This window comes from Parus major, chromosome Z (assembly GCF_001522545.3).
Source record: "Parus major isolate Abel chromosome Z, Parus_major1.1, whole genome shotgun sequence".
Lineage (NCBI taxonomy): Eukaryota > Metazoa > Chordata > Aves > Passeriformes > Paridae > Parus > Parus major.
In genome coordinates this window covers 45,782,102-45,808,489 of record NC_031799.1, presented here as the reverse complement: position 1 = coordinate 45,808,489, position 26,388 = coordinate 45,782,102, and the positions used below count along the sequence as shown (strand labels likewise).

At 37.0% G+C, this 26,388-nt stretch overlaps 1 protein-coding gene across 2 annotated transcripts in view; it reads right to left on the bottom strand.

Annotated features, from left to right (window-relative positions):
* Positions 1–26,163, bottom strand: part of LNPEP (leucyl and cystinyl aminopeptidase) — a 55,703-nt gene extending 29,540 nt beyond the window's left edge. Inside the window, exons 1-4 of one of the 2 annotated variants that reach the window (XM_015615104.3) lie at positions 26,015–26,163; positions 5,700–5,806; positions 2,838–3,678; positions 352–490 (exon numbers count right to left, since the gene is read on the bottom strand). In XM_015615104.3, coding sequence (XP_015470590.1) covers positions 352–490; positions 2,838–3,655 — 957 coding nt within the window. In that variant the 5' untranslated portion in view covers positions 3,656–3,678; positions 5,700–5,806; positions 26,015–26,163. The remainder of the gene's footprint in view (positions 1–351; positions 491–2,837; positions 3,679–5,699; positions 5,807–26,014) is intronic. The other variant, XM_015615103.3, reaches the window with a different exon arrangement.
* Positions 26,164–26,388: the final 225 nt, after the last annotated feature.

Sequence of the window (26,388 nt, the reverse complement as noted above, 5' to 3'; positions counted from 1 at the left end):
ATTAATAAATTTCTGCCTTTATTACAGCTTTTGTTTTGTAAGGAGGTGACAATCCATTTAAGAAATTAAATTTTAAAAATAAAAAAATTTAAAAATTAAATTTCAACAGGAATCCTTCAATCATTCAACTGCCTGTCAGTAACATCTTACACAGTGCAATGCATTGAACAGCTGTTTTCCCTGCAAAGTTCAGGTCTTCGAAAACAAAACAGTTGATAAAGTAATATCGTTTGCAGCTTACCCACTCAGGTTAATCCCCTGGACATTAATGCAGTAAAAACACAGACAAAAACACTGAAACAGATTACCTAGGCAGCAGCTCTACCAAAATTTCCCTACAAAAGCAGGTACCTTTGGCATATTTGACAGAGTGGAAAGTTTCTCATCCCTTTTGATCTTGATTAAAAAAGTAGCTTTAAATGCTGGTTCATCAAAGCATGGAAAAGCAGACCTTGCTGCCAGAGGTTCAAACTGAGTTGCTGCAAACCACCTAATGGGAAGAGTGGAGAAGAGGAAAATAAGAATTATTAAATGTCAGTTTATTTAGGAAAGAAAAGTAATTTTCCTCCCAAACATTCTAAGAGCTTATTATGGGAATAGCTTTCTGAACAGCAGATGACAAGGCTGGGCCAGTCAGAATACATGTTTCATTCACAATTTTTTCCTTAAAACCCAATAACACACTTAACTGAGAAGTAATCTTCTTGGCTATTTTTTGCTTCCCGAACAAAGAAGAATGCACCTGGAGTAACACACTTACAAAACAATCGCCAAAATACAAGCCAGCCAGTTTCCAGAGAGAGGGAACAAAAGGAAGATTGAAAAATTAAATTAGCAAGCATGCCTACTAAATAAGAGTTTGGAAGCCTCTGCAGTAGATAGGACTGCAAGGAAGCTTCTTCATCTAATTGCCAGGCCATTTCCTGCAGATGTTCCCACAGGTCATCTATCTGTATGCCTGCTCCCTGTGCTGGCTAGTAAATGGATTCTGTCCAAGTTCATGTACTGTCCTGTCTCTAATTCAACAGCTGTTCATACCACAAGAAAACTTCTCAGGACTTCTCCACTACTTTTATACTAACTAGCCACAGAAATTACAGCTTTTGACAGAGAGCATCTCTGACTTCTGCACCTGCAGACAACAAAAGTTCAACAAGTTTTTAATTAAACTATTTACTGGAGCTAAATGGAGAAGATGGTACACATTGTGCTTTTTTTTTCCTTGCTTTTTTTTTTTAACCTGCCAAGCTACCCACAAGTGTTTGAGGGGTTTATTTTTTCTGCACCACGATTCAACCATTTTTGAATATACAGCATTTCTGAAAAGGCACAGTGCTGACAACTCGCTAGATTAAACTGCATGCCCACTTTCAACTTACAACTCTTTTCTCCACCCTGACAAATTAATGTAGTTTCACCCCAAGATTGTGCAGAAGAAAAACAAAGAATAAAGAACCATTCTGGATAAAAATATAAGTAAGGCCAAATTTATATATATTTTTATTTTGCTTTTGGCAACAAGCTAAGTGAGTTATTTTGTCATTTGGTAATTTGATATTTTTGTGATGATATAAAAAATATCCAAAAGAAAGCAAAACTAAACTAAAGAAAATGTATTTTCTTGCAAAATCAACTTGATAATTTGAGTTTTATACAGAAAGTGCAGTAACAACAGAGGTTATCAGAGTAATCTGCATTTTTGTTAGAACTACAGACAACAGACACACAGAGATAATGCCCCTGCAAAAAGAAGAGGCAGGCAAGGCAATGGAAATGATTAAATCTAACTGAAGAGTTATCTGAAAAGTATTTACTGAAAAACACACGGGTTAAAACATCTGTTACCATTTTGCTCCTGAACAAACGCAGGTAGCATGGGACTGAAGGCGAGAAAACCTCAAAAAATTACTCAAAGATCACATTTTTTCTCTGTAACAATTATGCATTATCTTTCTACTACAGTAAATACAAAAAAAGCTGCAGCTACATCAGAATAGGAAAAAACTGAGTTTCAACCATTTAGGTGATTTTTGCCTTCTACACCCACAGCACTCGTATGCCTGCTTACTTCATGGGAATGCATGTTTTCAGTGCTTCCAATAATAGCTTATCTGACCCACACTTTTTTTACTGCACCATACTGTTTCTAGAAGACTTGTGTGGATAGTTACTTGCCCACAAAGGTATGAACCCTGTTAATTACATGATCAGCATAAGGCCCATTTGAAGTGGGGAGGGAGGGCCATTTTTTAATAATCTCCTTAATAAAAAGCACTAATTTACTCTTTGTAAAAGTAAGTGTGATGCTTCCCTCTTCTCCAGTCACCTGAGACTTTGCCTGTCTGCTATGACTTCTTCATATACGATTGAGAGCTTCGTGGCAATAACATCTCCCAGTTCCCCTAGGACTGTGTGATGCATCCCTTTGGGCCCCACAGAGTTCCTCTGGTGGTCCTGAACCTGACCTCTTTTTATGACGACGGGACTTCATTTCCTCAGTCCCTGTCTTGAAGCTCAAAGGCTCAAGAAATGTGGGAAGAATTTCCAAAGAGAGAAATTAAAAATTTAACAAAATTTTTTAATAAAAAAGCCGCACTACGGCTACCTACAACCTCCACACTGAAGTACATTTCACAGTGGGAGAGGCTGCCCTGATTTAAGGAACTCATCCATGAAAGACATTTTTCAGGTAGATTAATCAAGAGAATTAAAGACTTATTTTTCTCAACAGGAATAACTTGCATAAAATGTCCAATTGAAAAAACAACCTTTTTACTTCTGTTATCAAAGCACAATCTAGAAATGACAGAACAGAGAAGTGGTATTAGTGGGCATACCTTTGCTTAGAGTTCTCATCCTTGTAAGAAATTTTGTAGAAGCCGTAGTAGGTGTCTGATAAATTAGATGAATATTCCATGTTGACAGTATAATTCTGTCCTGCAAGGAGAGCCTCTGGAGCCATGAGTGCAATCTGGTCATGCAATGGATATTCCAGGAATTCAACTGGCTTTGCTTGATGCCCTTGTGCTGAACTAATTGTTGCCTTGGTGATATTAAGTCCTGAGCTGTGAAGTACAATCTTCTGAGTTACATGGAGGATGTTGACAACTATTTTTACAGAGCCTGCAAATTTCAGAGTAGTTAAATTTGGCTGCAAGACAAGATCATAGTGCAGTGGCACAACATCAGGAGGAAGTCTAATTTTTGCCCATGGAAATAGTTTTCCATTGGTTGCCAAAGGATATATTAGTTCCATTGTATGATTTTTTTTATGGCAGCCTTCTTTGGTAAATGTACACTTGGGAAGAAGATAAATCACTATTATTAATGAAAATGCAATCACAAAAACAACTGTGCAAACTACCATGGTCCTCGTAGAGGGCACTGAGCATGGTCCATTTGTATTTTGTCTATATGCAGACATGTTATTCTGCAGACCCGAGCTTCTGTTCATGAAGGACATCCCCAACAATTTTGCTGATGACTCATAATCCTCTTCATCATCATCCATTTCATGCTCTCCAAGGCCACGTACTAAGAGACGGGAGCTCCTTGGCTCATATTCCACTTCATCAGGCTCCAGTGGATGTAAACAAGGCTCTTTTGCCAAGTCAACCACATCAGGCTCCTCTTCAAACATACTGTTTTCAATCATATTCCTGGGTAACTGGATTCGATCTGAAAAAGAAATGACCATCATAAACAACAGGCTTGAGTTTAACACCTCTAAGACATTTTACTGAATTCCAGTACATATATATATACCATCAAGATGTCTTCCTTGTCCTCTCCTAAGTTTGTTTCCCAGAAATATTTTTATGCTTTTCTGCTGACTGTAATTTTGCTTTCAGTATCTTCAAAAGGATGCTTTCTTTGTGCGTAATCAAAAGCATCTTATACTGTAACTGGAAGTCAGCTATACCACTGCACTGCTCTCCCAGTCCACTGATGTCACTGGCTTCGCTGCATTTCATCTACTCCAGTAAACTATATTTGTATTCAACTAAATTCTTTAAGTAGGATTATTTCTTATGTTGCACAGTAAAGCACAGCAGCCAATACAGCTCTAGAAGTGTTTCACATATACTACTTTTTTGAGTTCTTTAGCAAACAAGAAAATCTGCCAATGGCAGCCACACAAATAAAGCATCCATTTGACATTTTTTTAAACTTAATTTCTCACAAACATTGCAAAAAGATAAAACTATTTCTCATGTAAAAATATCAGTATAAAAATTATAGTTCCAATTGACATCTTCATGTAGGATTTAGCTCATAGAACTGTTGAAACAATCCACGCATCTAAAAAGTTAAATCTGTGCCAATAGACTGTTTGCCTCCATAAAATTTGTCCTTAATAGATAATGGACCACTGAATATAAATCAGGAATTGAAATTCATAACCAATTGTAAAATCACATTTTTATAGCATGCAGTTACATTTTAATGACACTTCTGATCATATCTATCACAGTTTATTTAAAAGGTTATCTCTTAGCTAATTAGTCTCCTATCACAGGTTCTATCCAAGGGACTAAGTAATACTTTTGCCCAACTGCAAGGGTTCAGAAATGAACCTAATCTCTTTCAGACATTCATGTCTATTGTCAACTGAAAAATATTCACATCACACCTCTACCTTCCACATTATTTGTTTCCAGAAAAAGAAAGTTGATTTTTGTTCTGGATGTAAACATACTGTAAAGTAGGGTAACTTTTATTAATTTCTGGCAAGAATGTACATTAGGCAATCTATAAACATCCTAGTATTATTATGTATTATTTATTTTATTTTTCATTTTATTAAAGTCAAGTTTCTATATGTCTGAAAAACTCAAAAGTGAAAATGGAACACTTTAAAGAAAATATAGCAAGAATGTTTTCAAACCAGATATACTAAATTCCTCAACATTCAGTCTAAACGTATCAAGACTTCCTGGCTGAAGGCCACAAACTCAAAAACGGGAGTGCCAGTAGCTGTAGCAACAAAAAGGCCTTAAAATAGGGTGAAAAGAAAATAAAAAATCTTTCCCCAGAAAATTTAGTAGGAGAAAGGTGAACTAGTCAACCTGAACAGGAGATACAACGAGGTATGAAAGCAGGGAGTTTGGTGAAATTTGGATCTACCTGCTCTAAGAAGGAATAGGATCAGAGGGTCACAAGATATCTGAGGCTGGAAGGGACTTCAGGAGGTCATCTGCTCCAACCTCGAGGCAAAAGCAGTTTGCAGAATTTTCTATTCTTATGGCATTTCCCAGCACAGTGCTCATGCAGCCTTCAGGCTGCAGTTGCATACAAGTCTAGTACTATGATCTCTACACTGGAGCATGAGCACTTACATGTCAAATTGGGGGCCACACAGGATAGAGACGACAGAAAACCAAGTTACAAGTGAAAACACATAGGCGAACTAGTGGAGGAAAAACATGGCAATAAAGTATTGTGCAGCAGAAACTCTTTTACAATTCCCCAAGAACAGTTTATCAGGAATTCACTATACTACTTCTAACAGAAGTTCTTGATTACTACCCTTAGCTGTTCACTTTTGAAGTCTGACAAGCTTTGATCAAATTTGAAAACAGACTCAAGACCAAATTTCTTCAAATCCCAAGGTAATCCCACCCCAAAACAACCAACTGTTGGTGGAAGACACCCAAATCCGTATCTGCTATGTAGAAAAGGCAGGTATTAAGACTCACATCTTAACCACTCCAAAAGGTAGCAGTCAATCAGTACACAGCTCCAACCCCAGCCATGGCATGTGCAGCTGCATGGCCAGCAAAAGAGGTAGAAGACAGGGGAGGCACTGCAGAGGGAAGGAGGAGAAAGATAAAGTGCATAAATCTAGCAGAAAGTAGGTTTCATCAGCTCTGATGCTTAGAAAATAGTTTGCTTTTCAAAGAGCTTTTTCTCTAATAGCTTCATCTAAAGACAATATTTTCAAAGTCACATGCAGGTACTAACAACTTTTATAGTCAAAAAGAACTATTATACTAAGAAGTCTCAAACTAAACTAAGATAGAAAAGTTAAACTAGAAGTTAGCTTCAAGACAAGTCACAGTTTTAATACCTAGAGACATCAATTTCTAGGAAAACAACAGTTACAGACAGTTTCTACAGAAATATTTGCAGAAATTGGAAGTAATCAAAATCTGTAAGATCAAAACTTTACTGCATATCAAAAGCATCACCAGACTACTACTTTTCACTGGAAAGAACATAGACCAAGTTATCAAAAGCTTACTAGAGCTATTTATGCTGACATAAAAGTCTTTTTATCATTTTCTTTATTCACAGAATACATTTTTTGGAGATGAACCATGGAAAATCTGTTTGACACTCAGATAAACTCTGAATTCTTTGCTTCCTGCTAGTTCACTGACACTGATAACATGATAGTGTGAGTGCACTGAACTTTAATGACATTTCAATTTTAACCCTTGAGCTGTTACATGAGCTGAACAGCCACATGAAGGGGAAAAAAAGTTTTCTTAAACTGAAACATGCCACAAGGAGTAAGGAGAAGCTTGAGGAGCATGATTGCAAGCATCACTTTTCACTGCCATCTCTCACACCACATATGGCCAAGCAGCAAACAATCCCATTTTAAAACACATACAAAGCTGATAAATTCAGATTCCAAATAAAACACAGGACAAATTAGTATAAACACAAGAGTAGGAAAATTAACCTGGAAAGAAGCTGCTTGATTCCAGCGAACTACCACTGTCATGCCAGAGGTTGCTGGTACACTAGAGACATTCGTGGTTACGCAGTCCACAAAAATGGAAGTACTGATCTGAGCTACTAAAATGCACTACAAAAGCTATCTGCCATCAAGCATGGCAATTTAAATCTAAATCTTTGCTGAACACAAGTTAGTGTGAGAGTAAACAAGGAGGTAAAAGAAAAAAGTCTTGGAGACAAGTCTTGTTGCTCTCTAAATAGCACTAATGAAATGCTAAGATCCTAAAGGTTAAAGCTTAAGCTTTCAGCTATATCAGCTAAAAGCTTGAACACACCCAAACAGAAGTGATTTTACACAATTCTACAAATTTTTATTCTGAAAGCAAAACATTTTAAACACCTTCCCCAATACATGATCTAGCATCACATTTAATGGTGAATAATACAAATACTCACAGTTAGAAACAATTCTGAGAAAAGATGTGAGGTTAACTACTATATGATCGACAAATCCAGAAAACTAATCTTCCTCATACTGAAAAACCGAAGGAAGGCAGACATTTTCTCAAAATTGAATGGCTCTGAAAGCTTCTTTAGAGCTGCCTCCTGCATAACAGATTCCCAAAACCCCACTGCAAGTTATCTCCTCATTACAATATTCAGGGATCATAACAAGCTGGGTCTATTATTTTCTGTGAAGACACAGAATGATTAGATGTGAACTTCAAATGCAGTCTGCACCAAGACAACAGTACAATAAACTTGCTATATGTACTGCAGTCTTTGACAATATAATCTCCATAGGTTTTGGTAATGTGACCTAGGTGGTACAGAGCGGCATGACTTAAGGACACAAAGGCAAGCCATTAATTAGGCACACAGCTTGTTCCTACAAGACATACATTCTGCACTTGTACACACTTTCACAAGTTAGTCTTTAAATTTTTAAAGCAACTTTATCACACTACTCAAGTTCAGTATGAAACATGATCCTATGGGAACAATCAGGTGTTGGAGTAAAACAGTAATCTAGCATTTGCTCCAAGAATTTATTTTGTCTGAAGAGGTCCAATTGCATTAAGGAGAAGAATGTAAGCTTTTCCTTGAAGTTTAACAGGCAACACAATATTTTACATCTTAGTGTGTGCAACAACAAAGTATCTCATGATGTTTGGTTTTTGAAATCGATTATAAATATTCTGTAGACTACAAAAAGAAATTATTCCTTTATATTTCAGAGACAGTATCTTCCTGTAATGCTATTGATACCTTTTCAGTTCTAGACGTAGGTACTTTTCCCTTGCAAAACAAAATCAGTAGTCTCTTGTCTATGTCTATCATGTCTGGGTATTCTACCTCAGAGCAGAAATCTCACCACTCAAAATTCTTACATGAATCTACGTTACCCATTAATTGAGTTCATTCCTTTTTAAAAGATATGCAGAAAATGCTCAAAGGCATTTTATTTTTCAATTTCTCAATTCTGATTAAAATGCTAAAACTAAAAACACCTGAAAATCCTATTCAATCCTATCCAAGTCGTCCTGATTGTTGCTGCTGAGACTGAAATTCAGCACAATACAATATTTAAATAGAGAGTAGATATCATACAATATTTTAACTGAAAAAAATGTTAGAGGAATTACAGTAACAACTTACATGTTGTAGCAACCAAACTCTCACTGCAGATAAGTGAGAACCTTTCTGTAATTCAGGAATAACCTAGGAGCAAAACAACTATCGGATAGCATGTATCAGCAAACGTAGCAAAACACAAGGCCAGACCAAACGTGTAAAGCAGTATGAAGTGTGGGAACCAACGGGAATAAAAACTGATTCCCAGTGAACGCAAACTACTGCAGCTGCATATAAATAATGGGAGAGAAGGTGCAGAGTTAAGCCTGCCCAAAACCAGACGCCTACGCCTGGTGGCTCAGGAAACAACAGAAAAACTGTGAGCCAAGCTACCTGTTTTGCTAGGAGGCAACTCACTGATATTATGTCAAAGAATAATTTTGTCCAGTGATTTCAGGAACATAAGTTTAACAATGCCATTAATAATTAGGAGCCATAATACTGTTCTGTATACCTAATTTTTATGTCCAAATTTGAAAGCATTGGCCCTTTTCTTGGCAGAAGCAACTGCTGACAAAACAGCAAATTCCACAGACAAACCACATAAATTTGCTCCTATTAAAAGCCTGGTTGCTTTGGCTAAGGCCATCCAGCAGGGCAAAATGCAACTTCAGATGGATTATTTTCCCCTCTAAAGATATATTTTATCTTCATGTAACTGTCTAAATGCCACCTCAGCTAGAAGTAGCAGTGAAACATTTGCAAGAGCTCAGTACAGGAACTAAGATCAGAGTATATCATTCCTAATACATGAATGATCTTGCTACCAGGATGGTAAAGTGAATTGGAGGAGAAGATGGTATTGGGCACAAATATTGTATCACACAGTCTAAAACTAAAAGAACAAAGGTTCCACTATTACTTAATAATTGGAGAATTATTTCTACCCTGTTAAGGTTTAGCAAACAGCATAAAATTCCTTGTTTCCAAGACTCTGAGGAATTATTTGAAGCACTTATGACTAATTCAAATATTTTGTGTATGGCATGTAAGCCCGCTCCAAGCACAGAGATACATGCTTGTATGTATGTCTAACTCAACTTTAAAAATAGTAAGACTGGTTAGAGTTCATGGAACCTGACCTTCTCTCCTTTACTTGGTCTTTGGGACAAGCAGTAAAGGAAAGGAACGTGACAGTTACAACTAAAGCAGGTCACTGATACATAGCCATGGATAGAAAACTGTACAAATCTACTCTCTTTCAGTTATTTAGTCCTTGCCAGTAACTAACATTGTATCACATGGAAAAGCCAATGAAATAATTTTGCAGAAATAATGACACATATGGAGTCACTGCCCTCTCTCATATCAAAAGCACTGCACTCAGTTTAACTATTTCCCAGAAAAAGAAGGAAAAAAAAGAGGTTGAAAAGTGAAAATCAGATATTAGAAAAAAAAAAATCAAAATTTATACTTTGCTTAGTGAAATAATAATTTCTCATTGTATCAGGGAAAAAAAATTCAAGACACTACACAAATTTAGAACAACCTATTAGTCATGACAAATGTATTGAATTTTTCTGCTACAATTGCACTGCCTTTAAGAGGTAATATGATTTGTGCAGACATGGCTCTAGAAAGTTTGCAAATAATAGGTGAACCTGCCATAGAATCTGTTATTTTAGGGAAAAGATGAACACATCACTCACAGTACAGTACTCATTTATATTTATGAAAGAGGAAACCAAAAATATACCTACTTAGTGAAATTGCTCACACAAATTTTACATTTTCACTCATCCCAAGCTAGTGACCAGAACAAGATTGAATATGAAACACAATTAAAACCAGATGCATTTGCATTGTACAGTTTGCATGCAAGAAGGAACAAAACAAGCTATAGGAGAACAGTATATTGGATATTCAGCAAGCTTTCAGAAATGTTATGTGTTTCTATTATTACTTTCAATTTAAATTTAAAATAACTCAACATTTTAAATGCACAAACCACTAAGGCTGTCACTATAAAAAAAAAAAATCTGGATACTCCTTTCTCTCCTAGAAAGGCTCGACTTGACTGTAAAAACAAAACCATGATTTTTCACTTTAAAGAGTCACCTAAAGTGTGTTTAAGGCCATCTGAGGCACTAAGGATTTGGAAACACTATTAAAGCTTTACACTTTTCTTCTTGAACTGTCTGATGCAAATCTTCAGCCTCAAATAGGGGGATGGTAGAGACAGAAATGTTTACTACACCAAATCTCTTTGGATTGCCCTATCTAAAATTTCAGAAGCGCTACTATGGAAAAGCAACATAGCACCTGGTATTCAATCACCTTTTCTAAGTTTGGGGGATTTTAAAATTAAATATATCACAGGCCAAACTAAACATACCTAAGTAATAAAAGCCATAAATCTATTTATTTATGCCAAGTTACTTAGTGAAAATATAATTTTAACACAATTGCAAAAATTAAAACTATATACTTAGGCTCTGTTCTTAATAATGGCAGTTCACTAATTCTACTTAATAGGAAGCAGCAAACACCCCAATTCTGAACTCCCAAACATTAATGTTTTTATAGAAGACAGAAGGGAACATTCACTCTTACTTGTGCGCCTCATGCCAGACTCAATTGCTTAAGATGTGCTCCAAATCTTAGATCTTATTCCCACCCCAAATCATTGTCCTGGTTATTGTTTCTATATTGTCTGAGAGGAGAGATGAGAGATTTGCAACCCAAAGGAGAGTGCCAAAACAGATTCATTATCACAGATACTCAAACTGGCATACATTTTGAAGAAAATTTTGATTCTGAATACTAACTGGAAATCCAAAAGTTGAGAAATATTTCAGAAAGAGCAATCACTTCCTTAATGCAGACTAAAAATCACTACCTCCAAACATCACTAGTTAAGGGTTTTTATTAGTGCAAATCACCATTACAGTTTAAGTAAACAGAAAAAAAGAACAGCTAGGGGTATAGATAAAATACAATTGTCTATCAGATTTTTTTTTTTCCCAACAGTAAAATGGCCAGTAAGGAAGAGGTTAAATTGACAGCTGCATTGGTAGACTTTGAAAATGTGCACTTAAAACATTGTTAACATTTTCTTAGACATAAATTTTTCTAAAACTAAACATGAAAGAAGGCTGGAAACTTTACCTAGTGCTGTTTACAAATTGTATAACCTAATATTATAGAAATGAGTTTCAAAAACTCAGCAGAGAAGGAATCAACATTCTACCCTACTTAACCATTTCAGCAAATGAAGTAAGAAAAAACTAAGATCAATAAACAGAAATGACAACTTTAAAAACTGAAAGTATTTTCTATGAATATTTTAAGACTAAAACTCTCAACAGATGACTGAGGCAATAGGGTTTTTTGTTTTTCACAATCCCACTTCCCTATTTATTTAGGCATCATTCAAATCCATACATATCTATTATGTCCTATTTATATGCCAAATTATAAGATATTTGGCACAGGATTTTAACACATAAATGACATTATCTCATCACTAGGTGAATCTAATTTTTTCTCATAACATTCTCAATGTATTCAACATTCTTGAATACAAATCATCAGCATTGACTGATCTCTGGCAGCATATGCCAGTAAATTCTCAGTATACAAATAAAATTACAAAAAGACAAAAAACCCTCCTGGTATCAAAAGCCTTCTACTATGTTAGGATGCAGATTCAGAAATGCTTTCTGTGTTACTGCTATTTCAAAACCTACTGATCAAATCAGAAATAACCTCAGCTCTGTAATAAGGCTTGTAACAGGTTGCTTGCTCAGGCAAGCACTTCAAAATCTGAACAAAAATTATACAAGAGACACTTAAATCAACTGACTAAAAGCAACCATACTGGAATGTAACCTTTAAACTGCAATTCACTGTGGTTGAAGCATCAGCAGCTAGGGAAGGAAAGCAAGGCTTTCTCACCATAGAGTATAAATATGATGCCTTGATTTTTAAAGGTAGTTAAGCAAACAGATAAACAAACAGACCCACTCATATGCAGAAGTACCTGTCATATTAATGTTTATGGCCAGACCAGAACTATGGCTGGAGCCTCTCTCTCCATCCACCTGAACACTGAGTATGAATACATAGAAGCTCCACTACCTGTTGGAATCTGAAAGGAGACCAACTCCAAAGTCACTTCTGAAGCAAAATTGGCTCCTGTCTCTGCTCAATCAGAGAAGTTAACAGTAGGAGTACAGTACTGACTGGATCCAGACTGGAGCTATGCAATACAGTTGCTGCTGTTGTCACAGACACACAAAACAGCTGATGGTCAATCCAGACAGATGTTACAGGAAATTCCATTCCCCCCCAAAAAAGTGACAATATATGAATCTGAAGCTGATCCCACAATCCTTTACAGTGCCTTAGCACTACCTTCTGTCTATTTCACTGATTACTTAACTACCTCAAGGAAAAAAGTCTTCAGCATACAAAAAAAAGGTGCACTTAAAAATAAACACTCAATTGTATCACTAATGCTACAGATAGTACTGCAAAGTTTCTGCAGTTTATTTGCTAGCAATATTCCACACTCAGAATGGAATTATTCCCAAAACTGCAGGTTGCCCATTACTGCCCAGCAACCATTCTTTAAGGATTAGATTTGCCTTTTATATGAACTGTTAATTGCTGGGATCTAGTGTCTTATTCTTCCTTGATGAATTGTGTACACCATGATAGTCAAAATCAGCACACAGTGGTTGCTGTAGATTGATTACAAAAAAAAAAAAAAGAAAAGAGGAACAGAAGAGTTGAAACTGAGGAAAAAAAAAGCAGACATTTTATACCTTTACCAGAAAATGGTAGTAACAGTTGATCAGACCTGTGCTTATTAACAGTTAGGAGAACTGCTATATGATTTCATCTTAAATTCTTTGCTCATTGCTTCCTGATAAGCTCTTTTGGACAGTCTGAGCAAGCAGCATTCTATAAATCTACGCCCAAGAGTATAAAATTTTGGAAAATAAAATTCTGACAGGTTTAAAATAGTTCCCCTAGTTTACAAACTCTCCAATCTATTTAGAATTGAGATAATTCCTCTAAAGACATTTTATCTGCATTTAGATTAAGTTGCTCCAAGGGAATCCTTGGCCTAAAGGTTTCATTTGGTCTGTAGGTTAGGCTGCAGTGAGAGTAGACACCTTCAGTGACAGCTGATCTGACAGTGACAGTCAGATGCAGCACTTAGAGGTTTGGGCATCAGTTAACTGAACACAAAAGACTTCTAGTGGCTCAACAAGTCTTGAAGTTGTAGAGTAAGTACTAAAAACTTGTTATCACATAGGTGTTGAGAGTCTGATTTCTGAAATTGCTGATGCAGACAACAGAAAAATAAAATCAAAGGCTATGCTCAACAATACCAGGTCTTCAAGGCGTAGGCCTCTCTCCTCTTTTATAAAATAGAGGCCTAAAATAGAGATGAAGGTGTTACTTGATAGTTCATCAATGATCTCTGAGATGAATTACTTTGAATCTCAGCAGTCCAAGTGAAAACAGCATCTCATCTGTGCGCTCCTCTATGCACCAGATATTCTGATGTCCTCAAATTTCTCCAGGAACAGTCACACAGTGTCTTGTGTTCGTCAATCCTTTTTTCCTGGCCTCTAAAGCCATTTTTTGTGATTTCATTATATGTAAACTCCAACTAAGACCAACAAAAATACTCAGAAAATTATTTATTACTGACATTTCCACTTTTCAACTGTTCTGCTTTTGTAGCTGTTCAATTAAAACTTGTGTGAAAGTACCCAGGCTGTGTTTTAAAGATTTCTGCAGTTCAAATACAGCAAATATGGTTAAAGACTGGGTTATTTAAAAGAAAAAAGAAACAAGCAAACAGAAGCCTAAAAATAATCTCTTGCTGAAAAACAAAAGCCCCAATTTGGAGGCTTGACAGGCAACTTTGCCATTTGCATTTCCATACCAAGTTCTCAGAGAGTCTGAGTTACTGTATGGGCGTGGGGTCAAAACATCTGAACAAGTGTAACTTTACCATTCAGTTACTGTTGTGAAAAGTCTTCTGGGAAAAAAATGGTGATCAGTAAGCAGTTTCTCTTCAGAGGGATTAAAATAAAGCAGAACTTTGGTTGAAGTTATTACCTCATCAACTCACAGAGCCACTGCTAAATGTTCATGATGAAGGAACTCAGGTGAGTATATAAATTTCATGTCTTCTATCCAGAAATTTAATTCTTATTTGGTTAAATCTGGTTTTGGGTATTTCTTTTTCATTTCATTTTCTATCAACTGGTAAATTAGTCTAAATCTAAGTGAGTTGAAATAACAAGGAAAAACTACAAGCCAAAATGCTGAGTTAAGTTCTTAACTGTATGTCAATTTCCATACAAGACAGAGAATTCACATTTTTATACAAAATTACAATTACACATTCTGGAAAAAAACAAAAACCACATCAAAATACAAAAACAAACCACAGTTAAGTAGGATAGGAATTTTCCAAGTTACTTAGTTTCTCTCCAACTACCTGAAAGGAGGTTAGTGAGGTGGGTGTTGGTCTTTTCTCTCAGGTAGTAAGTGACAGGACAAGAGGAAATGGCCTCAAGTTCATCAAGAGTGGTTTTGATTGGATATTAGGAAAGATTTCTTCACCAAAAGGATTATCAAGATTTGGAACAGACTGGCCAGGGAAGTGATGGAGTCATCATCACTGGAGGTATTCAAGAAAATGTGGAAGTGGCACTTAGGAACATGGTTTAGTGGTGGACTTGCCAGCGTTAGGTTAATGGTTGTACTCCATGATCCTAAAGGTCTTTTCCAAACTAAATGATTCTGTGATTCAATAAATAATTGCTTAGCATGGGGACTTCTAATATTAAGTATAAATTTTATAAATCTTACCTAATTAAGTAAATTGCAAAATGTGTAGACTATCTCAATTTATTTGCTGATGCCATCCTGTACTCCTAGCTGTTAAAACTGGAAGAACATCACCCTGAACATTGTTTGGCCTATTCCCCGACCCAGCTTACCACTTTCTCTAACAGAAGGTACATTACCCCCCTCACCACATCCCACTATCCTTTCCCAGACACCTGTGCTCAGGATAATGCAAACACTGTCTTGTTTTCCATCCTCCTCTTTGTTCTTTTTCTCCTTTCAGAGTAACAGTTCTGGACATCCAGCTGCTCCTATCCAGCAGAAGATTAAATAATTAAAAATGTGAGCAAGCTCTTCCTACTTCTCCTCTGAGCACTACATTCACTGATCCACTGTAGGACTGTATGCCTATTTCCAGGAGCAGTTAACATAGGAATTATTGTACTTACTTATTCTGAAACTTTGGGACAGTCATGAACTCTTAACTACCTCCTTCCTTACCTTGGTTTCCATGCAAAGATATAGTACTCAATCAGCATTTCTAATTGCCAGCTCTCCCTGCTCTCTCACTGTGTGTCTTGTATGGTCATAACTTAGAAAGAAATGCCTCAAAATTTTGGAGGAAGCAATTAAAACAAACAACTTTTAAGGGGAAAAAAAAACTTGACTAACAAATACTAATTTTAAAAACTGCTTTTCTGTTCTTCTAAAATATCACCTTACAGAAGTTATATCAGTTTTGCTGAATTTTGCTCGTAGACAATTGATTTACAGCATAGGCAGTAAAAGATCCCTATCACCACCTGCTTGCTCTTTGGGACACAGAAATTCACTTGCAGAAAGAGTACAAGGGTACTGGCACAAGATCTTGATGATCACATGCCAAATGTCTCAGTATATTGGGAAATCTATCTGAAATCCTAAGTAAAACCTCAAGCTTTTGTGGGTCAGGTAAGCAGTGATGCTTCTGGTTCTATCCACCCCCAGAGGAAAGAAAGTGTGAGGAAGAATGTCAAGCAGAGAGCTACATTTATTCAAAGTCTTAATGTAAGCAAATTACTCACCTTATGCCATTTCTGGAGCCAGAACTCAACATAAAAGCTCTGAAAATTGACTGCATGGATCTTATAGGAGACAGGCACTACTCCTTAAACTCAAGACATTCTAAAATTTGAGTTCACACATTTACAGGCAAAAGAACCCCCTGAAGATTTACTTGAAAAATTAAATCTAATTTTTGAAAGATACTGTACTTTTTTAATGGAACAGTGTGTAAGTGAAACATAAGTGAAGAGTAAAACAAGTAAAAATCTTCATATTTTCAAAATTCTTTCTGCAAAATTTTGTCTTGTAAAAGCAGTGATTAAGGTCACTGTATTAACACTTAAATATTACATTACACTTTTCCTTCTTGTAAGTATCAATAGATACATCAAACCAGACATTAAAAATTACTGAATTGAAGAAAGCATTGATTTTTTACTCTTTTCAGCATGCTCTAAAAACCTGTTTGTTTATGATTGTTATTCCCTGTCATATCAATTTAGTTCTTCCTTCTATAATGCAGATTACTTCCTGCACTGTTACGCTCTGGGCTGTCTCCAATCATCCATTAAAATTCTGTGTTTGGAGGGAATGAAGAAAAGCTTATCTTATCTTTTCCAACAAGCTTGTTCAGCAAACAAAGCCCATGTCCACAAACATGTTAGTTATGCTAAGATTCTGACTAAAGATTTCCTCCTTCTTTACTGTGTCTCCCTAATCATTCCATACATTTTAAGTTCCTTCTGAGCCAGAAAATAATTCCATACACAGAAAAATTATTTGCTCTTATTAAAGCAGGACAGTACACAATGTCATTCATGTAATTTCAAATTTGCATCTATCTGCAATACGAAAATAGTTATAACCTTTACTCAGATAACAAAGACACAACAAGCCACTGGAATGTCAAGGAAATCACAAGTCTTACTGGAAACCTTTGCCTTCATTTCACCATGGTTCCATGGTACAGTCAATGTAAAGGGTTAATATACATCCACTTACAGGAAAGCACATTTAGGAACAAAAACTTTCATGCCTGCAGTTATTTTGAATGTGTTAAACCTTACTTTAAGAACTTTTACAGGCTAACAACATTTCTGTGGGAAAAAAAAAAAAAAAGTTAGGCTGCAAGATAGATGTCACCATTTTTCTCTCTCAAATTACTGAATTCAGTTAAAAAAAATTAATAATCCAATAGAAAAAAAAAATAAAATGAAGAAGTATTAGGCAATATGAAGCATTGGTATGAGAATCTGAATCATCCATGAGATGTGCCGGCATTTTAGATACACAACAGAAGCAACAGGTAAGCTAAAAGCATGTTCTTAATTCCCACTATGCAGCAAAATTATATATCCATTGCATATTTTTAATAGACTGAATTAGGACATATATATATGCTTATATAGACTTCTGTGTGCTGAATGCAACAACAAAAAATAATAATAGTTTTTAAAAATAATTAAATATAATAATTTAAAAAAATAAGGCACAAAGACTCCAGTAAAACAAGAGGGTCTGCTGCTTTTTGTAGTGTCAACATCTACATGCAAACAGATGGGATGACTCTGTGATTTTAATGAATATTCTTATCAAAAGGCAGACAATACCTAATATATGCTCACAACTTGAACCACTCTGCAAGGGTTTGATTTCAAAATACAAATAACTGGTAGAGGTTTACAAGAATCTGCATAGTTAATCATACATCATGGCTTCCACTGGAAAGACAAAAGGTCTTCAAAACAGCTGCTTGTTTTGGGGGGAAAAAAAAAAACCCAAACTTCTTTCTCAAAAAAAAAACAACAAAAAACCTAACTTGAAAATTAATAGATTTTCCTGTATTGCAAAGGAGGAGAAATTTTGCTTTCCACTCCAAAATGTGCAAGGGAACTCCAGTTCCAAGTCTTACAAGGTCACTTGCCCCTTCAAGCTATCCTGCAAGGTCTACTTCTGCCGTTTACTTGTTCATGTGAGTTTTTAAAATGAATGTGAGATTAATACTTCAACAACAAGCTTCTGCACATAGACTGGTGCAAACCCCTTCCAATTCACTGTATCATGGAAATTAAAGCAATGTGTGATTGTGTATTTTAAGACCCTCTCTTATCTAAAGTTGCCATAAGTAACATGAGCAAGGAGTGTAATTTCAAGGAAGTCACTGTTTATTAGTCTTGGGTGCTTCTGAATGGTTCTCTGAAAGTCTCTTCCTGATTTTTAAGCAACGTACCATTGCTTTTTCTTCAGCAGGACCTCAGGCTGAAGAACCACTTTGACCAATTACGTATCACCATTTACCAATTACATTTACATGTAAATATCCAAGCTACTATTGAGACTTCTTCTCAAATTTTCATTTTTATGTTATCAATAAAAAGTAAGTGTCATAGGAAGGGAAGATGTGACTGGATCATTTACTGAGTACTCCACCTATACAACTGGCAAAAAATTGTGACTTATTTTTGTCATAATTATTCATCTGCAGCTAAGAGGAAATAAGAGAACTTAAGGCTAACCAAACCAAGTTTAGCCTAGATTTTGATATCCAACAGATATCTATCACATCCATTCACATTTAACTACATATTTTCAAGTTTAAATCTGGTACTAGTTACATTTCCTATGAGAAAATGTGGGGAAGTGGAGGGAAGGAAAGAGTAAGTGGTTTTAAATTACACTTTCCTCTTTGTAAACTACTGAGAAGGAAAACCTTCTACAAGGTTGAGGCAGTGTTCAATCCTCAGCCATTGGTTGAACAAAAAAATGGATAGGAAAGAAGCTTCTGGCTTTAATTATAGAATATGGCTGTTTTAGTTTCCTGTTTCCAATCTTACCAAAGGCATGTTTTGCAATTCAAATCACATAAAATGTTTAACCACAATCTAACAAAAAGGTCCTGAATCTTAAGACACACCCAGGAAGTTGTGTCTCAAATTTCTTGAGCTACTCCACTCCCATATTCAGAACTCATGACCATCCTCTTCACAACATCTGTCCATAAATTTCATGACTGATAAATACCAGGCTCATCACAGCTAAGGATACAAAACATCTCTCTGCTGGTACCAGTTGTTCAGAAGAAAAAATTTGAGAGTTTTCTGAAACATCTAACAGTTAGGTATAGAATCTGGTAGACTGTACACAAACTCACGCTTGACTAATCTTTTTGTTCTTTTGTTTGCTTTTAGCAATAAATGGGTAGAATCACATCCTCTTGTCTTAAACACTCTCTATTGAAGCAACCCAATGTGCCTTCTGGATTACTACTGTAGCTTAATACACACTTGACAATTCCAACTGTGCCAACCATTTGTAGGTCACAAGCAAACATTATGCATTCACTGCTCTGCAACCGGCAGTCCAGTTCACAGAAAGCAAGACTCAACAATATCTAGAGGTTACTGCCTATGATTCTTGACAGAGTAAGTTTTGTATCATCTTAACAGAGCAAAAATATACCTACCTACATTTTTCTCAGTCTCATGATATAACGAGACAAAGGTATTGATAAAGAAAGAAGTGGCAGTGTGTCTGCCTGCTAGCTTAGGACATACTCAGATGTAAATTGCTCTAAAACCCTATCCAGATATCATATATCAGCTTTGAAATTATCATCATAACAACCATCACCATGGGGGTGTGGGCAGCTCAGATACCAGACACTTTTCAGAAGGTCCCTTGCAAACTAAATCATTCAATGATTCACATTTATGATTATTCATTTGTGCCACACAAGATACTAAAGCCTCATTAATATCTCCATCAATGATAAAAAGCACAAGTTTTTATGGCAACTCACAGTTTACACATACTGTATTCACAGTCCCATTTTCTAAAAACCTACTCTTTGTTTTTCTCTTGTAATGGTTTACAGGTCAGAAGTATGAGGCCTCTAAAGCATATCAAAATGTTTTGATCTCCCAATAACACAAGTCTTGCTATGTCCAGAACTTTTGTTTTTCACGCATGAAAAATAGTAAAAGTGGTTCTACTAATGCGCTACCAACTCACTGTTACTGAAGAAACTGACAGTTTTTATACAAAAAAAAAGGCTTAAATAAAAACCACTATTAGTCTCTAGAATAGTAGGTGAATTAGGCACGTTCTTTGAATTTTGAGTTTTGAACACAATTGATTCTCCATAAAAGTCAATGGCAGTCTGGTAGAAGTATTGTTACACAAGAACTCCAGTTAACAGAATATACGTTATATAATCCTTCAATGTTAGAGCGATTACAAACAAAGGAAAGCTCTCTACATACAGTTATACTTAATAAAGCACACTGAAACATTCCTCCAAACATCTTGGCGGGAGTTTTGATTGGAATAAAAAAACAAATCCCAAAATCACAACTCACTTTATTTCCACATGAACAAACGGGTGATTGAAAGCATCTCATGTTTCAGTGGAATCAGGATTCCACTTCTGCACTCTCCACCAGATGTAGTAAAGTACACCACTGCTTCAGTAGACTACTACACGCCCTGAAAAATCCATAAGAAGACTCTGAGGTCTTTCTTGAACATCTATTTTAAGACAACACTCATGAAGCAATAAAGAATCAGCTGTGCCCCATAGACACAAACTGCGCAGAACCCAGCACACTGTATTACCCTGAAATTCCTGTCTCTGATCCACTAGATAAGTTTTCCAGACATTTTCCCTCCCCTCCTTACTTCAAATTTCCTTCAGGAATATCGATATTTCTGTGTACAAAAAGGCACAAATCACAAATCTTTTTTTGATTATTACAGTTTAAGGTTAATATACTTCCATTATTTAAAGCAGTATCATAAGTAGTCAAAACACAACTTCAAAAGGTACATATGTACTCTTTAATACTTTGAGGCAATTAAAACACAGATCACACAAAATCCTGGTTTATTTTAAAAGTTAGTATGGTCTTATTTTAAGGTACTGTTGGAAAGAAGTCTAAGTAGCAGCTGCCATGCATACATTTCTTGATAGACAAGGGAATAATACTGTTCCCTATCATAAAGAAATCTTAATGTTTTTGCTCTTCTATACAATCTTTACTTTTGTACTTCATGAAAAAGAAATTGTGCTGGAGAACTGGAAATTCACTGAACTTTCTTAAACCAATGGGTTTAAGAAAAGATGAAAAAGAGAAACCTGAATTCTCTGAATTCATCACTACTGAAATCAGATGATGCTTTAAATAAAGAAAAATTCAGCCTCTTTGAATGCAATTGTTACACCAATGCACATCTGATATGAAAAAAGTATTCTGACTAGTGAAACAAACAGAGGCGGTTTTATCCTTGCTTTTATTTGTTTCTACCATTTTTTATGGCAGTCATTACAGGGCTTTGTCCACACATTGACATAGCCTCAACAATGTGGCTTACTCAACTTTACATTATCTTCCAAAAAAAGATCACAAGACAGTCCTGGAATACTTTTACAGGTAGATACTGTGGTCAACATAAGCATTCATCATTTTTTTTACTTATGAGATAAACACACATAAATACTCCATGGTTTAATTCTGCAAGTGAAATACTAACTTAGTGGAAAAATACAAATGTTAGCACCTATACTCTCATCTTTAGACATTCTTTAAGTTACTGAATTCCCCTTCTGAACATCCACTGCTTGGCAGGGAGTTCACAGTGAAGCAGTAAAAGCAAACACATCCCCAACACTTTAAAAAAACAGGTTCCTGTTCAGCTGAGCTGACACAGGAGCACAAGAGCAGATACTACAACATGGCTTTGTGGAAAACTACTACCCAGCACCATGCACTCAACATAAAATTCACACTTATCAACAGATTAAACCAGCATTTTTTTCCTAGTAATAATTTATAGGATAGGCAAAACACAGGTCAGAAATAAATACATTAAGAACTGACCTCTTACCAAAAAAAGATTACTCAACCTGTTGTTTAGGACTGAGTAACAATTTAAAACAAACAGGAACCCTTCTGCTTCATGACACAACAGTGTAAAACATTGGCAGTCAAGGCTATGCCTTCTGCCCCCAATACAACTAAAGCTATCAACACAGGAACACACTTCTGCAACCTCCAATACATTTCTGTACTGAACAAAATTAACACAAAGACCAAGAACATTTTAGAATTGACAGGAACTACCTGAAATAACTAGACTTTGCAAATAACATTTTCATTTTGTAAAGAGCATTACCTAACTCAATTTATTTTTACTTTCCAAAAGAACCCCACACTTCTTCCCATAAGTCTTTTTATTTTGTTCATAAATTTAGTAATGTAATTAGTATCAAAGATTGCATCTGTTGTGCATGAAAAGGATAAAAATAATTCAGGAATGTCAGTGAAAGTGAGCATTATTTGCACTTCAACAGATCATCACAAGTTATCCCAGCTGCAGTTGCAAGTTTATGCATGTCACTTGTCTTAAATGAGAAACTCAGTAATAGCTCATTTGTACCTCTTTTTTCTATCTCAAGCAGAAAACTTACATATTTAATATATTCAACAGGAAATGACTAAATGACCTTTCAGAAACACATACAATCTTAAAAATAAGCAAAAGACTTAAAGCTAAATAATTTGCATTGATGGCCAAAATAGATATGTCCAAAACTACATTACATATTCCCTTTAGTCTGTATTTCACTTCATTCACTTGTTTTTATTTGTTTCTTTAAATTTTAGTGAAACTGCTTAGGTAACAAGTGACTAGTCAAAATAAATAAATTCTGCTCATTGATTCAGAGCAGAATTCAAAGGAATGTGAGACCATATAACTTAATTATGTGCAACAATAAGGAAGCCTTTAATGAACTTTTAATTAAACTTTGATTACTCATTTTTGAGGAAAAAATCTCAAATTAAGAACAGTCATGCAAAACAGAGGAATCCATCTCATAAAAAATCCCACCAGTAACCATTTCTAGAATATGTACTAATTTATAGCATTCATAACTTTCAAGGGGAAGTGCAAATGGGACATCAGGAAAATGCTGTTCATTGAGAGGGTGGCTGGTCACTGGAACAGGGATGTGGTTACGGCATCACGCCAGCCAGAGATCATGGAACTAGATGCCACACTTAGTTATATGGTTTCGTTTTAGGTAGTCTTAAGAGGATCAGGGAGTTGCACTTAATGATCCTTATAGTTGCCTTCCAACTTGAGATATTCTATGATTAACTCAGCTATTCCAGGTGCTAAAAATAAATATGCAATTAACAGTTCTTCTAGAGCTACAGACCTCATACATTATCTCCGCCTAAATTCCTAGGCAGGGGGGAAGACACAGCCTAGATCTCTTCAAAGAGGTCCAAAACTAAGTCTACAGTACAGGGGTAAGGGGTGAAGTAAAAAAACAAAAAAATTTAGTTTATCAGAGCATTTCCACTGGAGAAGCTATTCAAACAGTAAAGAGTTTAGCACATCCACTAGGATTTCAAAGAAAGGATAAGGGTTTCTTTGACTTTTGAAATGGCTGTGGTTTTTCCTTTTATTTAGGGAAAAGAAAAAAAATATCCCACCAAATACTGGACTAGAGAAACCAGGCTTTATATCCACTATAGTGCATTTGCTGCCTTAAAATCTATTTTAAGATACATACTCATTCTGACACAGCTCTACTTCCAAAAAGTGAAACGAGAAACTGTCTCATTGCTAGTTTGCCCAGTGGGCATCAGAGTTCTGAATCCAACTAAAATGCTTTTGCAAAATCTTAAGATTCAGTCTTTTCTCTGTGTTTTACAAGGCTAAAAGCCCCAAAGAACTGGGAGATCAACAAGTATAATATTGTAAGCTTTCGGTGATAGGCATCCTTTCTTCTGAATTTAAACAGCACTTTGCAAGTCAGCATAGACTCACAAACAAAATTCGTAACTATTGTAAAAGACAAAACAAAAACACGGTTTATTTGAAAAATTTGATGCCCACAAAAGCTTCCAAAAGCTTTCCAGGTATGAAAATGAAAATTCTATTCAAAAAGCCAATAATGAAAGCATCCTCTTCACTTCAGATTTTTGCAGCTGCTGTTGAGCACCAGACATGCTTCAAGATCATCAGAAATACGGAGCAACATCTTTGCTCTAATATTTGCATATTCTCTGTGGTGTCCTTTTCAGCAGAGCTTTCAGAAAGAAATTTATTGACCAACTTCAGGTCCATATTTCCTTCCAGTCTTCTAACCATCTGCAGGCTTTTCATTTCAGGGAACAAAATTAGGAAGCTCAGCGCATGAAAGACTGCTTTTCAGTACATGCTCAAGCCCACAGGTCCATTTCTTCCATTTGCATGGAGGAGACTTTTTAAAATGTTTTGTTGCACAGTGCAGCAATAGTATTATGCCAAACAGACCTTTTAAGCAACATTTCATCTCTTTCAAAGGGCTTGGCCTTAGCAAGATGACTTCAAAATAAAATTCTCCCCCAACTGCATTACTATTAAAGACAAGCTCTTTATACTATGCATACAAGAATGCAGACTACAATCCTGTGACTGAAATAGGCTGTAGTTGAAAGACCTTGTACCAAGGCCAAGATTAACTACAGAGCCAAAACATCAACTGTACAAACTGTAATTTTAACATGACAATACAAAGCGAAGAAAGAGGGAAAAGGTCTCTCTTGCTAGTTATGCCACCAAAAAATGCCCAGAGCTCATAACCTTCAGTTTCTTTCAGATTCTAAACAGCAACATCAAATTATAGGAGATATTTCATGTGTTTGAAAAAAGGGAAATGCAAAGCAATGACGATGTATTTTCAGATTCATAACATGGTTCATAGAACCACAGAACGTATTGGAAGGAACCTTAAAGATCATCCAACCCCCTTGCCATGAGACAGAAAATTTATTTTTTAGTGCATGGGGTTGTCTCTGAATTTGACACAAATTTCATACTCTGACTTGGCAGGTCACTGAGGAGTTAAAATATGATGCAGCAAACACTACTTGGTACTCTATCGATGGCTATCCAACATGTCATTTAACAGACCAAATCCCACCTGCAACAAAAGTGCTGCGTTTTGAGCAGGAAGGCTAGTTTTTTACCCACTGTCTAATTCCATATTTGGCCATGGTGAATCTAACCAAACATACTTCAGTTTCAGTTTGATCTGAGAGCTGCATTTCCTCCTCTGTCCTGGACGGGTAGAATGTGTTACTATTAGTAGAGGCAGTAGCAACACGGACTTTTCATGGCTTCATTTCAGGCACAAGCACAGGATGCATACACACTGCTGTATCACGATGCCAGCAAACGCTCCCGTATGCTTATGTCTAAGCATATGCAAACCACGTCGGTATTCCAAGCACTTCTGTCAATGCACGGGCAGCTCTGAAAGCCTTCTGGCTTTCATGAACAACCTGAAACACTATTTCGTACACCGCTAATAGTTCTGTATTTTACTTCTCCTTTTGCTCGGGGGGGCGGGGGGAGGGGGGGGTGGTGGGGGAGGCACGCTCTGGTGAGAATGCCCCGATCGGGAAAATGCTATGAACAGCGGGTCTGGTTCCTATGGCTTTGGAACCCCAGACACCTATGAGGCTCCTTCATTGGTGCCACACACGGCTAATGTACAGCTGGTGTACAAGTAGCCCCGGCTTCCCAGCGTCAGTGAGACCCCGGCCGGGCAGCGAGAAGCGCAACAGCGCCGAAAAGCGAGGGAGCTCCTCTCACCTCTGGCGTTCAAGACACCTATTCCTAATTAACCTGAGACAATTTTCAAGCCGCAGACCACAGCGGCAGCAAGACTACGAAGCCTCTCGTTTCCTCTGGGCAAGCAGCACCCGCTGGACGCGGCTCCGCCGGGAGGCCCCGGGGCCCCGTCCCGGGCTCCGGCGGCCGCCCGGGTACTCACCGCTGGGAAAGGGCTCCATCTTCCTCCCGGAGTCCGCTCTCAGCGGAGGCGCTACCACAGCTTTTCACTCCTCCTCCTCCTGCCGCCGCATGCTCCCAGGACGGGCTCAGTCCCTGCCCACCGCCAGCACCGCCCCACCGGGGCCGCAGCGCTATCGGCCCGCGGCTCCCTCCCTGCTCGGCAGCTTCCTCAGGAGAGCCAGCTCCCGCCAGCCACCACCCGCCGCTGCCTCAGCGCTCGCTTCCTTCTCGCCCCTGGCTGGGCCCCGCGGCACCGCCTCCTTCCCGCATGGGCCCGCCTCACGCCGGGGATGCCGGGGCGGGCTCCGGACCCGAGGGAGCGAGTGTCGGAATGTGGCGGCCCTTGGGCCGCTC